At 34.3% G+C, this 15,965-nt stretch overlaps 1 protein-coding gene across 3 annotated transcripts in view; it reads right to left on the reverse strand.

Moving 5' to 3' along the window:
* The window catches only part of INTU (inturned planar cell polarity protein), a 54,210-nt gene that overhangs the window by 14,257 nt on the left and 23,988 nt on the right, over window positions 1-15,965 (reverse strand). For 2 of the 3 annotated variants that reach the window (XM_062573986.1, XM_062573985.1), the window contains exons 4-8: window positions 11,495-11,698; window positions 6,872-6,990; window positions 6,124-6,213; window positions 5,479-5,556; window positions 4,146-4,335 (exon numbers count right to left, since the gene is read on the reverse strand). In XM_062573986.1, coding sequence (XP_062429970.1) covers window positions 4,146-4,335; window positions 5,479-5,556; window positions 6,124-6,213; window positions 6,872-6,990; window positions 11,495-11,698 — 681 coding nt within the window. The remainder of the gene's footprint in view (window positions 1-4,145; window positions 4,336-5,478; window positions 5,557-6,123; window positions 6,214-6,871; window positions 6,991-11,494; window positions 11,699-15,965) is intronic. The other variant, XM_062573987.1, reaches the window with a different exon arrangement.

Here is a 15,965-nt window from a genome sequence, read left to right on the forward strand (position 1 = left end):
AAAAACTCCAAAGCGGTTAAGAAATATGTCACATTAGAAACAACTGAAGTACTAGAGCTACACTAGTACTTCTAGTACTAGTACTAACTAGCTGGGCAGACGGTTAAGTACTTTCCTGATAAGGCATGTACATATGTGCTTTCTCAGAAAGATGTCTTAGATCATAACTTACTTGCAAAATATATTATTAATTCTCTGGCATGTTCTACACATGAGAACATGAATAAATAAATAAATATTTTTCTGTTGCTTGGTAAAGAGAATTTGTAGCTCTACTACTAAGTACTATTCTAGTACTATCTACTAAGGTAAATAAAAATCTTCAGTTTCTTGAAATTATCTCCCAGAATATTAATAGATTTATTATCATTAGGAAATTGCTGACTGGATTATTTAATTTAGAACAGGCAAGAACTTCCAAAATACAGCTACAAGCTCTAAGATGCTAAGAGATCCAAAGGTTTTAGAAATTCAGGATTAAAATTACTCTACATAAATATACACAAACTATCTCCAAAACTACCTTTAACAGCATCCTGGGAAATGAATATGTTGTAGAAACAGAGCTTTCTCATCTCCACATCAGATTTTGTGCTTGCAGCTAGTACACAGTTTAAAGTCATAATTGGTCTGAATACCAGAAAGAATCATAACCATCACTTGTCACATGTAGTCCAATTAACATTACAAGTTATAAGCTGCATTTAGGAGAATGTCTGCAGATCTGCTTCCTGTTGCAGGGTCAAAATAAATGAGTCTCTTCCTCAGTAACATGTGATTTGCTATATGTGCATGGGAAAAGGGACAGAATTCACATTCATTCATAAACTGACCATGTGGTTCAACAAGAAGATTTCTTTTGAATTCTGTTAGCAGAACATATTTTTTAAATAATAAAAGGAAGGTTCTATTTAAAATATGGAAGCATAAAACAGAATAGTTCTCAGCATGCTATTATAAATTTAACTGTAGAGCTCCAAACCAGTCAAATAATCAATATGCCTTTTCTAGCCTGGGATAACGATGCTTTCAATATATATAATGTATATATTTGATAATGGAAATAATTGTTGAACAAGCCATCTTTAAAGCCATAAAGGGTTTTAATAATACTATTGCACTAAACTTGGATCAACTTGGATTAGTTTTCTTTACTAAAAGGCAGACTACGTTAAAGTTGGGAGGAGGGAGAGGAATTAAAAAAAAAAGCAAAATCTGAAACATGATAATGAAAATGTTTCTAAAACTGTGTGTCTGATACAGTACTCCTTCAGTGTTCATTGTCTTATGCTCTATACAACTATTTATCTTTAGAAAATACACAGTACGTTTAAAGCCAAGTAAGATGAGGAAGTCCAGTTAAAAATTCACACCAGCTAAAAATGCAGGTTTTGTTTCTAATGAATTTTCATATTACTGTTCAGTCAACAGTAATATGCAAGTATGCATATAATATATAGTAAACATGACACTGTAAAAAGTATGTGATATACTGTGCAAACCTCACAGGTCAGAAAAGGAATGTATTGTTACTATTGTATGCTTTGGTTTAAATTTGTTAATGGGAAATACCTGCATTTCAAAACTATACAATCATTGTAACCAAACTGTAAACATTCTTATCCAAGACCAGTATGCAATGAAGTGAGATCATATTCTGACAGCTTATAGTGCACTTAAACCACTGATGAGCCTATTCAACAGGGAGGTAGGGGCTTCTTGAAAGCAGTTTGGAGGGGTTAATAAAAGTTCAGTTGATTATTAGGAGAGAGCAGGCCCAAGGATGCTTATGATAAGGTGGAATTTCTGACACCTGAGTCTGAGCAGTGATGCAGGACTGGAATGCCTTTACGCCATGAAAGCAAAGTAGGTTTTGGAACTGTCTTCTTTATAAAAACAGGTCCTTGGTAGGCACTGAGTATTGACACTCAGAAGACTAGCTGCTTTTCTATTCTGTTCATTGTTGGTAAACTGCTATGAAATAGCTTGTTCAGAAGTGGATTGTTTTCATTCAAGCAAGACTGTTATAATACTGTATTACGTGTTTTACCACAACAAAACTTCTCAATACTTCAAGGCCATTTTAAAAGTCTTTGTTATCTGATTGTACATATAGTAAATAAAACTTGCACATGTATCAGTGAAGTAAAATATTTTCAAATAACTGGGGACAGCTTCTTATGTAATTGAACTTCTTGGTTAGAGTTAAGGTAGATTTGATTTTAAAACTATAGTTTAAAAATTGTATTGTGCGAAGAAGGATAAGGAAAAATACACGGTTATAGGTAGTCTTTGTAATTATGGTGAACCTTGCCACCATGTCACTTATCACAGCCTAACTTTATTTTGGTGAGTAGACCTTACCCATCTTCCATGAATAGTCTTTTACGCAAGAAAATACAGAAAATAGGAGTAAGTTGGCCAAAGAAAGGTTTTACCTACTCTATGCTACACGAACATCCCAGAAGGTATTTTTGATGAGACACTTAAAACCAGTCATTTCTTCATGATCTCTATGTCTTGAAAGTACAGATTAACTTATGTACTTTTAGAAAAATAAAGCAACAGTCAAGCTGCACCTAGCAAAACCCAGCATATATATCTGAACCGACTGTCATGTTCTAGCAGTGCCTTACTTGGAATACATAACTTTCATGTGGTGATGTTAAGTCTGTATATAACAGACTATAACATTAAAATATTGAGAAAAAAGATGGAAACTAGTAGCCCTTTGAAGGGGTAAGGGAATTTTTTTTGTTTGCTTCTAAACAAATGCATACAAAGTTGTGTTATTAAAGAATACATTTGAAATCCTAATTAACATAAAATATCCACAAGGTTTTAAAAAAGATGATCTGTGTACATAACAAGAACAATTGTAAAAGAAAGAAAATGTTTCAGAGAAACTTTCTGTACATAAGACAAAATTACTAGCTTACTAGCTTTTGTCCTAAATGTAATTTCATAAAAGTTTTCCCCTACACTGTCTGAGGACTGAGTCTGTTCACTTTGCAGAACTTACTATGTTGATAAAAGATACTGTAACAAGCTTGTCTGCCAACTACATTCTGCAGCACAACTTGGACTTGCTTATCCATGCAGAGCCAAACCATGTTGGAACAGCATTACAGAATCTGCCACCCAGTAAGACAAAGCTTTTCTATTTTAAGCGCCTCTTACAAATTTTTTCATTTTGCATAACTTAAACATGTAATTCAAAATAATACCATGAGTATCTGATTAAATGGAATTTGTGTCGGCCTCAACAACTCCACTGCTGAAATCAAGATCATTTTCCCTAGTACAAAAATTGTTACAACTGTTTCACTTGGGAGAGATACTACCCTTAGGTAGTTTGTCTAATAAAGTCAATTCTATTGTATATATGGAAAACTACTTCACAGAAGACTTGAAAGGGGTTATGCAGTACCCAGATATATAGCATATATTATTTTTATTTTAAAGTTATTTCTTTACTAATAATTATCCCCAATGATCCCTATATTAACTTGTTAAAGTCATTTCATGAAATTAAGATTTAAGACTGAAGGCTGTATTTGCTACTTACTGTAATCTAGCTTTTCTCTTACAACTGCTTAAAGCTGAACTCTGTTTTTACTTGGGAGGTAATCAGACACTATCAAATGGTGCAGAAAAGGTGCAGCTAGATGGTGCCAAACAAATGTAGTATGGGTATTTATTTTGATTCTGCAAAAGCTTTTTATAATTCTCCTAAATCACAAGCTGCACTTGGGCTTCTGGAGTAATATTTTCTAATGAAAAAATATATGCTCAAAATTAAGCATAAAGCTACATACCAGAAATTGCTATCCCCACTGTGTTTGCAACTTGTTAAAGATGTTTTTATTTAAAAGAAGGCTTAAATCCTTTGTCATGCTATCTTCCTAGATAACTGTCAACTGAAGCCACCAATCTACACTTATAATGGCAATGTTTGCTATGGAAATGAATGCATACTTCAAAACATAATCCATAGAAGGATCTTGCAGAAAAAAATGGATGGCCTCAGATGGCTAAAGCACTTATTTAAATTACATAATAATAGCAGAAGGCATATGTAAGACCTGTGTCAATTTTTTTGGCCTCTCATAATTCTTTTTGAAGAGATCTGAAAACGAGATTACCTTGATTTCCTGAGGCAACGTCAGCCAGCGCAAGCCTGGGAGACTGTCTAAGAATAAAGCACTGCAGGTATCATAGTGTTGAGCGCTGGGGCTGGCATTTGCATTGAATCTTGCAGGCTGAAGTGCTCGATGGAAGAACAGGTTGAAAAAATGATCCAGGCGAGAAACATTTTCCACCTGGCAAAAAGCACTGAACAAACATGAACTCCAAGTTAGAATAACATCAAGAAACTTGGAACTTGTTTATATAACCCTTTGTGCTATAGCAGGCAGTTACAGCATGATACTTCATTTGTATTTTTTTTTTGAACATCCACTGTAAACACACACACGAAAAAATAACACTAGGCTAGTATCCAGGACAGTACATACACACAAAGAAAAAACTAACTGGCTAAAAGCAGTACAGTTTCATAGTAGTGTCTTAGAGTAATTGAAGATGAGACAATGATTAGCTTTCTTCCTGGAAAGTCCAGCTTGTTTTTTATTTTAATCGTTTATTTAACTACTTATGTTACAGATCACTGTGTTGTAACACTCTTCATGTTCTCTTCAGAAGATGTGGAAAAGTGATGATTCTAATATTCTAAATGGCCTCCTGCATTTGTATCAAAATTAACTATATTGCCTCTCATATTTAAAGCTGCAGTTTTTTGAGATGCATTTAGTCGCCAGTATAATATATAAAGTTGCTCCTTGTTGTGAAATGACATGAAAAATGTCATGAGAAAAAAAAAAGGCCTGATACTATGTCAGATTATTCTGTCTAAAACATTTTTCTTTGTTAAACAGCACAAAAATAATATAAATATTATGATTTTCTCTATGGCATACACACTTTAACCCTGAATTGAATGCAAGTATATGAATAGCCTACCTTGGCAATACTATTTAGGTTATAGTCAGACTGAAAATTTTCTGGATGATTTCCAAACACAGAGGAGGACAGTCACTGTGCCAAATAAAGTTGAAAACTCTAGAGTGTTTATTTTATTAAAAATACAACACTGAGATTTATATATATGTTCTGCAGACAGTCCTCTAACCCAGAAGGTAACATTTGCAGAGTGCTGTTGACATCTGGTGACTTAAGTTATGTGAATGACTTAACATAATTGGGGACAAAATTTTCTAAAGTAACACTTAAAGATAGTTTAAGAGTCTTACTAGTATAAAACAAAGTTGAGAATAACAGAACCCTGTTCTTGCATAACTGTAAATGAGCATGCAAAAAAATCCATGTAAATGTTGAAAATGGATGCTGGCCATCTTCTTGAGTGAGTATCAATGAAAAATAAGGGCCTGAAAGGAAAATAGCTTAGAAAGAACTCACTTGTCTAAAGAACTGTACATAAACTTTAAGGTCTTCACAACATCTGCAATCATGTTCCTCAGTTGAGAAAGTGGCACTCTAAACAAAAATAAAAAAATGCACATCTAAGTTTATATAGGTTTAGCTCTATTATGAATTAGCAGAGGCATTTTTGGCAAAGCTGCGTTCTTAACTAGTGATAATATTGCAAGCAAAAATACTTTATAGGACTGTATAAGAGATTTCCTTTGAGTGACTTGCTCGTGATCGCACAGAGATCAGTAGTAAAGCTGAAAATAAAATTTCAGGAGTTCTTGCCTCTTAGAATAAATAGATACGTAATATTACTGCAGTTATTCAGTAATACCTAATCAAGACTTGATTTTATTAAACACTGAAAATTACAAATCTCCAGCCTGTGTGTTTCTGAGACCTAGTAAGACCAAAGGAATATATAAAAGATATGAACGAAGTCAGTCAAAAAAATACATGAAAACCGAGTGGGATCACAGCTATAGAAAATAGTTGAAGTAAAAGCAGTACATTGTAAGCCCTCCCTTTATCACTTTTTGATAGGAGGAGAACAGCGCAATCTGAGAACAATATTTGGTAAAATGGGAAATAAAATTAAAAGGAGGGGGAAAAAGTATTTTATCTGAAACTCACCTTTCTTCAGGAAGACCGATTACAAGCAACTTGTCAGCTTCTTTCCAGTAAACAACTTGAACCAGTTTTTCACATAAGAAAAGGGAGGAACTAGAAAAATTAATCCATAACTACTTCTATTAACACTATGAAGTTATAAGAGGTGACCATTATGTGTCATAACGATTCACATATTTTATATATGAAGTGTTATGCTAATTTAAAATAACATGCATGAAATTGGGCTAGGTAACATATTAATTATTACAGAATTCGAAGAGCCTCCAAGATAAATTGCTAGAAATGCTCAGGACTTGATTTCTATTCCAAGTAAAAGATTACAACAGTATTAACAGTATTTTGGAGTACAAACATAAAGGATTAACAATCCTCCTCTGAATGATTCAGAAGATGCTCTTTAAAGGTCTTCCTGTCATACACCTGTCTAGCTTTAACACCACAGAATCCCAGTTTAGAAATTCTTTAAGAGATCTAAGGAAGGGATCTAAAATTAATCTCACTAAACTAAAAAACTGAATTGTTGACACCTATGACAAGGGCCCTCCCCCCACCTCCCAAATCAATATATGTGCACTATATATCCAAGCTAAGCAGAACAAATCATGCTGTTCTAGTTAAAAAAATTACTGCCTAACAGATGCAGTCACTCTTGTTTTTTCTAAAAAAAGACACACAACCTATGTGTGTTTTTATTTACATGGACAAATTCATAAAAGAATAAATACATTTAATTTCAAAATGATTCTACCTGATAATCTGGGTACCAGTTACACTTTCCAGGATGTCACACAGTGTGAGAAATATTCCTCTCACACTTTTCAATTTTTGGGATGCTTCTGATATGGGGTACTGATAAAGAATTTCTTGCTGTGAAGAAATTTTAAGCTGTTAGTTAAGAAAAGCACAAAAAAAATTAACAAAACAAGCTAACAAAAACTTTTTACTGGCACTAGTTTAAAGTACATCATTTTAAATGTTAACAAATCTGTTTTCAAGAGATTGCTAATATCTGTATGGTTATTTCAATATTTAAATTGTTATTTAAGGGCCACATTGTCAATCAAACATACAGCTCTTCTAAAATCAATAAATAAGAACACGAAAACTATATTTTTCTATACAAATCCCTACCTCATCACTTTACATGTATAGCACAAATATAACTGGGGTATATACTAAGCTAGTACATCCATCATTAATAATTTTATCACCAAAACTCTGACTGTTCTTGTCAGCATACTCTTAAAGACATCAGCTTCACAGCAAGAAGCTGGAGGTCTGTAAAGATAAATATTTGTAACAAGTATTTTTCTGTCCAGTCCTTTAAAATAATCATTACATAAGCATTTTCCAAAATTTTATAATAATTATTTCATCAAAATTAAGTATATAATGTAAGCAAACAAAGGTTTCCCCACATATATTGCCTTCTGCAAAATCATGACGGGCCAGAAATAATGTGAAATATTAAACATATCCAATGTGAAGAGGACATGATATTATCTTTCTACACAAACAAAAGCAACACTAAGTCCCTGACATTCCTATTTTATGTCACTAAGCACATGCAGGCAGTGCCAAAATCTGTTAGAAAATTCTCTTTCATCAAGATTAAAAAAAATGTAAAGTTCCATTACAGAAGGACTTGGCAACTATATTGAAGGACCTCTGCACTCTTACCAACTTAATTAGCTCTACTTTTGAATACTCTTGAGGAACAAGGATTTTTTTTCTTTTAAATCAATCCCTCAGCAGGAAAAAATGCCATTTCCTAATTACAGCATTGCAAAGGGCTAGAAAGAAACCTTTTTTTCCTCCCTCCTTGAACAAGGACCTTTACACGAGGTCCATCTGAGAAATATCTATACACTTTCCCAGCGAAAGAAAAAACAACTGTAACAAAAGGTTGTAGCTCCACTAGATATATGTTAATGGGTTAGCATGATTCAGCACATACCACCCACAAGAAGATCAGTTTTCTTCAGAGTAAGTTGAAATGTGCCATTTTATCCAAAGAGTTCATAGGCCAAGGACAATGAAATTGATAAATGAGAAATAGCTTATTTTTCAACAGGGTAAAATAAATAAATAAATAAATAAAACAACCCATCTCATTCTCCAAAAAAACCCACAACTCAAAACTCGACCAGAGCTCTCAAGTATCTGTACTAATGGCTTCTCAACCAGTTCCCCCTTTTTCTTTCTATTTTACTAATTTCTCAAATAATAAGATTAAACACCACACTTTTTTCCCGATCAGTGCTGTCTTAACAACAAAAGAAATGGCTGTCAGAAATTTTGTCAAAACACTATTGACTAGCTAAAAATCTCCTGCAATCTTCACAGGCAGTGCACTGACAAGGTATGTTTTAAGCTGTATTTTGCACCAGAGTAAAAAGAGACAATGGACTGTGCACAGGTGAAAAGACGACCATGAACTTTTAAAGACTGATTCAGAAACAATAAAAACTGGGAGAAATGCTTCAGAAAGTACACAGTCAGTGCCTGTATGAACCAAGTTATCTTAATAGCTACTCAGTAATATCTACTTTGTAAGTGTACTAAACACAAGCTTCCAGTAACACTATTACGTTGAAGAAATATGAACATTATTTTAAAGCATGAGATCAATCAAAAGCACCTCAAGTATATAAAGATGTTAGAATGTACGTTGGTACAAATAATATATGTTATAATGCATAGAGTAAACTAAAACATAAAAATATTATATATACACACACACACATATATGTGTAATCTCAAACTTACTTACTGAAACACACATTATATGAGGAAAAAAAAACAGCCTAAATTCCTTCTTAAACTGCTCTCCTTTATGTTTCAATAGATACAACTTCATGTGGCTTAGAATTTCATGTAGCTTAGAGTTCATTAATTCCATTTTTGGGTGCCAAGGGCTCACAGGTGGGGGAATTAGTAACTAGTCGTAGTTGCCATTATTTACATGGATGTGATCTGCATACCATGTCTCCTTTGCAGCTTAGTAAAGGATCGTTACAATTTTATTGTGTAAGATGGCATGGATGTGTAGCAACTTCAATATTAATTTGAAGTAGTATAAACTAAATCTGGAACAGTATGTCTATGGGATAAATGTCTCTTACTATTTACCGAATGAAATTAAAGACCACTACTTCAAAGAAGACGACATTCTATTGTTAATGAATGTTATAAAGAGCTTAATGATGCCAGCAAAGCATATTCTAGCAGTAGAGAGTATTTTGAACTGCGTAACTGCCAGGACTTCTCCAGAAACAATTCTCCCTTGGTATGAAGGGAAAATAAGTACATTACAATCCCTCTTTTACCTCTGCTCAACATTTGGAGTTAATCCTGTTTCCTGGGAGAGAGTTAAAAAATAATGGGACAAGAAACCAGTGATCCATTTACTCTGAAGTGCAGGAACTGCAATTTGTTTAGCACTTAGACATCTGCGTATTTCTTTCCTTGCAATAGGGAGTCAGAGGCTCTGAAATCCATTTTTTAAAATATATTTCATAAAGTTTACTTAAGTGACCAGAATAACATTGGTCTTAAGTCTACAGCAATTGTCATAGCTGCTCCATGCACCTAAAACAGAAGTCTTGGACAATGAACATAGAATGGAAGAAAAAAATAACTTCTAACATAAAAGTGAACTTTAATGAAACATCTTATGTTTATTTGATTTACAATTAAATTAACTCTTTTCATTTTTAATACAGGGAAATATAAAAGTGGAAAAATACTGTGATACCGTAGTTTTAAGGGAAGCAGTGTCAGGGTGAGAAAAAGAGAACAGAGTGCCCTTGCCTGGTTGTGAGGCTATAAAAAATTATAAAAGACACTTGTATAAACTAATTTCTACTGAAGGTGCCTCCTATGCAAAAGTGTAAACAGTATTGGAAGGAACTGCAAACCAAAGTTTGCAAGTGTTAGTATGTAGCTGTAATATATAACGAAACATATATTAGCTTAAAATATTAACTTAAAAGGATAATTTATATTGCAAAGTCAAGTACTTCAGAGTTACAAAATACCAGATTCATGGTTGCCTAGGAAGCCTCAATTATAGCACTTTCATCTGTCCATCTTGTGCTTTGCACAAGGCAGGCATCTTTAAATACTATACTTTTTCTGAAAGACAGTTGTCATGTCACATATGTACAAAAGGGCTGAATTAAAGTTGCAAAAGTAGCCATAAATCTCTCATTTCCTAGCTTTCAAGTACTTGACTCTGTAAATCATACAACTTCTTTAATGTTACCATTATATCATGTAATTTTCTAGGGTCTTCCTCCCAGTCCTGTCTCTAGAAGATAAAACTAAACTCCATTCCATGTGGTTGCAATCCTTTTTCTCCATTAATTATCTTCAGCAGAGCAATAAAGACTTCTGTCAGTTGAATAACAGTATTAGCAAGATAAGGATAATATCCCAGAAAAGGGATGAGGCACTCACTGGATCTAACAATTGGTGGGAAGGAAAGCAAAAAATGCATCCTAGCCTATCTGCGCTCCACGCTCCCTCACTTTTCTTTCCCAGAGACTGAAAAAATTGCTCCTCTCAAAGGAGAATTTATAGAAGGGAGGAAGAATGTTTTTCCAAACATGTGTTCCTAAAGAGTCCATTTTGGCCATATGCCATTTTCAGGTCAGGCAAGAGTCCAAACTGAGCCCTCCACACACACTGGTATCTTCCATGCATCCTGGGTAGAGTATTTGTAGCTATGGCTTTGTCAACTACATCTACACAAACTTAAAATGGGTTATATATATGCTGGACAACATTTTTTTGAAGAACACAAAAGGGAAAGAAGAATGGAAACTTTGTGGGATAAAGAAAGAGCAGCTTGAGAACGTTGCCCAAGCAAACATCAACATTTGGTTGCAACAATAGACACGTGAGAGTTCTCTAAGAAAAGGTGCATAATCATTTCAAAATAGGAAGAGCTAAACAGACTAAATATGGAGAATGCCAACAGCTCCTACTAGAAAAAAAATTTTTTTTTGACTAGGTGTATTTTGTACACTAGGTTTGAAAGAAGTATTGTAAACATCACAGTAAGCATTTGAGAAACAATAATGAACTTTTGAATTTTTCTCTACTTTGTTAACACCTGTAGAGTGTTCTTTATGTCAAGACCTGTAGCAGTGTTGGGGTGATTTAAAGTTCAATTAGAGTGTGTCAGGTGTTGCTAACTTTTTTTTCATGCAATTTCAGGCCTTATTTCTGTCAAAATAGACATTTTGCAGACTATGCACTATTCAAAATGATTAGCAAGATTTTTTTTTTTTTAATCTAAAGCCATTGCATTTGACATTGTTCCTTATTACCTTTCTTCTTCAGCTGTATTTAGTTAGCCACATACCTCATCCTTAGATGTTTCAGAATCCAGATTCAGTGAGAGGAACATGACAATATGAGGCACGTTTTGGATAGCCTGTTGAAGGTCCATGCTGTCTTCTCCCCACAGAAGCCGAACTAGATTGTTCATGCTTGACTGGGCCCGTTTATACCTTTGCTGAGAGCTTCCTTCTGGCTCAAAGATCGATGTTTCAAATGTAAGTTTGACCTAATAAGATAATTATTTATTGAGAAAATAAGGCTTTACTTGAATCACTTTCAAATACCAGATGAAACAGATACAAAGATAGTTTGAGCCCTAAAAGAGGAAATTTTCTTAGCTTTTTAAGGCAAAGTTCTCTGATGTACTGACTATTTTGAGCATATTAAGATTGACAAGTACATTAGCACAGAAGAATAAATTTACATGACACTGCAAAAGTCACTTTTCTGTTAAAGAAATTTTATCACTATTTATTCAACCTGCAAAAATTTTCATTTTTCCTCATGGTGCTTTTTTCTTAATTGTGAAGTCAGCAAATGAGAGTGTTGTCAACATGATATTTAACAATTATATACTATCAGCAGGAAGCATAAATATTTGTTGTTTACATCACCTGGTGTACTACATCTTTAGAAGAGTAATCTAAGCACTACAGAGCATTCTCTCTTAAAACCTACTTAAATTTAGATGATTAAGCTTGCTTTGTCAAAGAATTACAGAAAATTTACTGTTCTTAATTTCCCAAATAAAGTAAAATCAACTTTAGTTTTAGAATAAATATACATTCACTGGAATTACAAGCAACATAAAATCTGGGCTTGGTCTGGAAGTGTAATTTGCAATTGGCTTTACAAACCTCTGTTTTATGAGCCACTGGCTTGCAAAAATTATTTGTTTTAGCAGTGGTGAAATTGAAGAATAAAATTTTTGTTGTGAATGAACACTTTATACTAAGCATAAAAGAAGGATACACAAGAAATACTTAGCTCTTGACTGAGCATAAGATTGTCGTTTCCAAGGAGAATAAAATGCTTTATTTTCTTGGAAGATATCTGCATTTTCATCACTGTTCAAAGAGACTAAAAATATAGCTATTTAAACTAACCAGACACACTCTCACTTCCCTCTTTCATATGTTTTTACTCAAAATTGTGTCTGGTTTAAAGTATCCTTAAAATGCCTGTTGATTGGGGAATTCTAAACATAATACATTACATCAAGTCCTGCTTTCCTTTAAATTCAGTGACAATTTAGGGCAATGACTGGTGCAAGGAAAAAAGTTTACATTTTCCCAGTGGCAATACATTTGAAGGACCTGAGGAGAAATTTAAATATAGAGAGGTATTATTTTCATAATTGTGTGTATGTGTATACACACATGTAACAATAGGAGAGCTGGCAAGAAATAGTGATGCTTTAGAACACCCAATGTCTGTCAAACTAGGTCAGAGAAGCTGCAATCATCAGCTCTTCCAACTACAACCATTTATGTCACTGCCTGCCTTCTTCCCATCCCAGTCTACTCCCTCCAGCACTTCACATTAATCTTTTCCTCTCCTACTTTGGCTACTATGAGCTTTTTTCTCTTTTTCCTCCCCATTCTTTAGAACAGGACTACATCTACTCCTGCTTTTCTTCCATGTGCTACTGCTTTCTTCTCTGCAGCTCTTAGCTCCCTCGCTCTCCATTTCTGTTTGAAGTCATCACACTGCATATTAGCAGTACTCAAGGAGCAGAAACATCAAGCTAAAAAGCAGCAGGTTTTAATGTGACCAATAATGTGACTAATAACGTGATTGTTCAGCGTTGTATAGATGCATTTTTTCTTCTCTAGCATTCTTTGACTCAGTTCTCTTTCTTGTGTCACCTCATCTGCATATATTTCAGAAGATTTTTCCTCATATTCTGTTTAACTTCTTGCAGATTTCCTCAAGGCTCGATGGTTATTTCTCTTAACTTCTACTACATCTCGTCTTTGGACACTTACTCACAATGCTTAGGCTACAGTTCGTATGCTAATGACACACAGATGTGCTCACTGTAGTCTCTCAAGTTAAAAAAAATCTCAGTCTGTCTTTTCTTTCAGACACGTCCTTATGGCCCTCTAGGCAAGAGCTCAAACAATATTGGGCCTGCAGAATTTAAACTCTCCCTCCACACCCAGGCCTCCCTGCTGTCTCCTACATCACTGTAGACAGTACCACCACGTCTCGCGGATCTGAAGTCACTATTCTGAGAAAGGTCTCTCTTCACAATCTGACTTCCAGTCCCTTTCTAGATCTTCTTGATTCTCTCCAAGAGCTTGACTGGTTGTGTTTCTTTATACTTTCATCCAGCTTCTTACCTACTTCTTGCATTTAAAGAAGAGGCTGTGGAAAAGACAATCTAGGGTAAAAACAGTTGGAATAGGACATGACCAAGAGACCAAGAGTCTTTTTACGTAGAGAAGAAATAAATCTTAGTCCTGAGCACTGCACAGGATCTGGTCAAATGTGTGATTACTGAAGAACCATTTTCTAAATACTGAAATCTTTCACAACTTTGATTCCAGTTGTCTTAAAGAAAATCAGCTCAACACAATGAAAACAATCAGAAAAGGAAATGAAATCATTACAAAATGAAGAATGGGAAAAGGACAGAAAATATTAGTAAGCTACTCTAAATACACCGTATGGGCACATCCTCAAGAGCAGTTCGCACAAAGACTTCAATCAAAGTACAGAGGGTGCAGAGTAAGGTGACAAATAATAACAGAATACCATGAGCTATATAGATGGGAATTTTTCAGCTTAGGAAGGAGATGACAAAAGTGGAACATGACAGAGCTCTCCAACAGCATGGAATAATATGAAGAGCAAGACATTGACAGTTAATTATTTCTCATAGCCCAGGAACCTGGGTGTGCTAAACACACTTTTTAGTTTTAAAACCAATAAAAATGGACACACTACATAAATCACTTATAAAACTCGGTGATAAATGACATTGTGGAAGTCAAAGGAATTTTAAGAACAAAATTGAAAAAAAGAAAAAGTACAAACCTGTAACTGATCTAGCAATTCCCTACTGCTGATTGCTGGAAGTTGGGACAGTATGATGGAAAGGTCACTCTGTATTTTTGACTTGTTTCTTAATATTCTTTCTTAAACATTTGCCAGTGTAAGAAATGGAATACACTGCTGATGTACCTTTGGTTTCACCCAGAAAGGCATGTTTTCTGTTTATCTGTAAGAAAGCTGTATGTTTAAGAATATGGCTTTTATTATAGGTAGAGCTGGTGGCCTTGCCTGCTTATTAAGATTGCCTGCCGCTTCCTGTTATAAGTTGCTGTTTTCCATGTGCTTATGATTTACCAAACTGCAACTCAAAATTTCAGGCTGAAATTTATGATTCTGGATGTCTGCCTCAGGCTGAATACTTTGGGAAAGTTTCTGCTAAGATGGTTCTGCAATTTTCAAATATTAGGTTAAAGAAAGCATATTGTTTTGTCCACGTCTTTGCCTTCTTACTCTGTCTCCTCTGTCATGTGGGGCTAGGAAACAACTCAGATCTTTTGCTGCTTCCAAGCTTGGCTTTTAAGAATAGGAATAGCCTGGATGAATAGGAGAGCTGTAACATCAATGCTGTCATCAGTCAAGCAGCACAGAGAGTCATTTTAATTCTTCTGTAATCATAGCAATAACAATGATGATGATAAAGCATGTTTTTTATATTACAAAAACAACTTGGGGGGAAGCCTAAAAGCAATACTAGTTACTACCAACTAGTAGTCTACCAGCTTCCTCAGGAACTTGGGCTACAAAGCTCACCAAAAACATCAGCTACATTAGCCTTTAAAAGAGATCACAGAAGGAGAAAAGCCTCTTTTCTTTTTGTATTAACCTGTGAGACTCAGATAAATTGTCATCTACGTATTTTTAATAATTTCATGGGATGTATAGAAATACAGTCAAATATACTGAATTAAAATAAAGCACTAAATTTATTTAAATCTATATGAATGCATGTCCTATTTTTTTTCTAAACACAATTAAGAAAAAAGTAGTAAGGCCTAGTCTCATGAATATTCATATGAGCAAAGCTAGAGTAAAAACAGTGAACACAATGACAGTGATCAGTGTCAGATTAGGTAGGATCTGCTTTGATTACAGAAACGTAAAATTATTGAAACTGTAGAACATAACTGTATTATACTAACTCAAGCACTGACTGAGGATACACTTTGGTTTGTCACATTCAATGACTGCTATAGGACTTGGAAACAAGATGTCTAATGCTTTAGTCAGAATTTGGACTTCATTTTACCAGGTGAAGTGCAAGCATCCAAGTAGAAACAGTTCTGTTATGGAAAAAAAAGAAAAATCCAGAATGATGTAGGATTTGAACTCATTTTGCTCAGTAAATACACTAAACTAGCCCTTATATACCTAGAAGCCAGTCTACCTAAATATGAGTAAGAAAAACAAAATTATAGAAATATAATACTGTGATG

Source organism: Rhea pennata, chromosome 4, assembly GCF_028389875.1.
Source record: "Rhea pennata isolate bPtePen1 chromosome 4, bPtePen1.pri, whole genome shotgun sequence".
Classification (NCBI taxonomy): domain Eukaryota; kingdom Metazoa; phylum Chordata; class Aves; order Rheiformes; family Rheidae; genus Rhea; species Rhea pennata.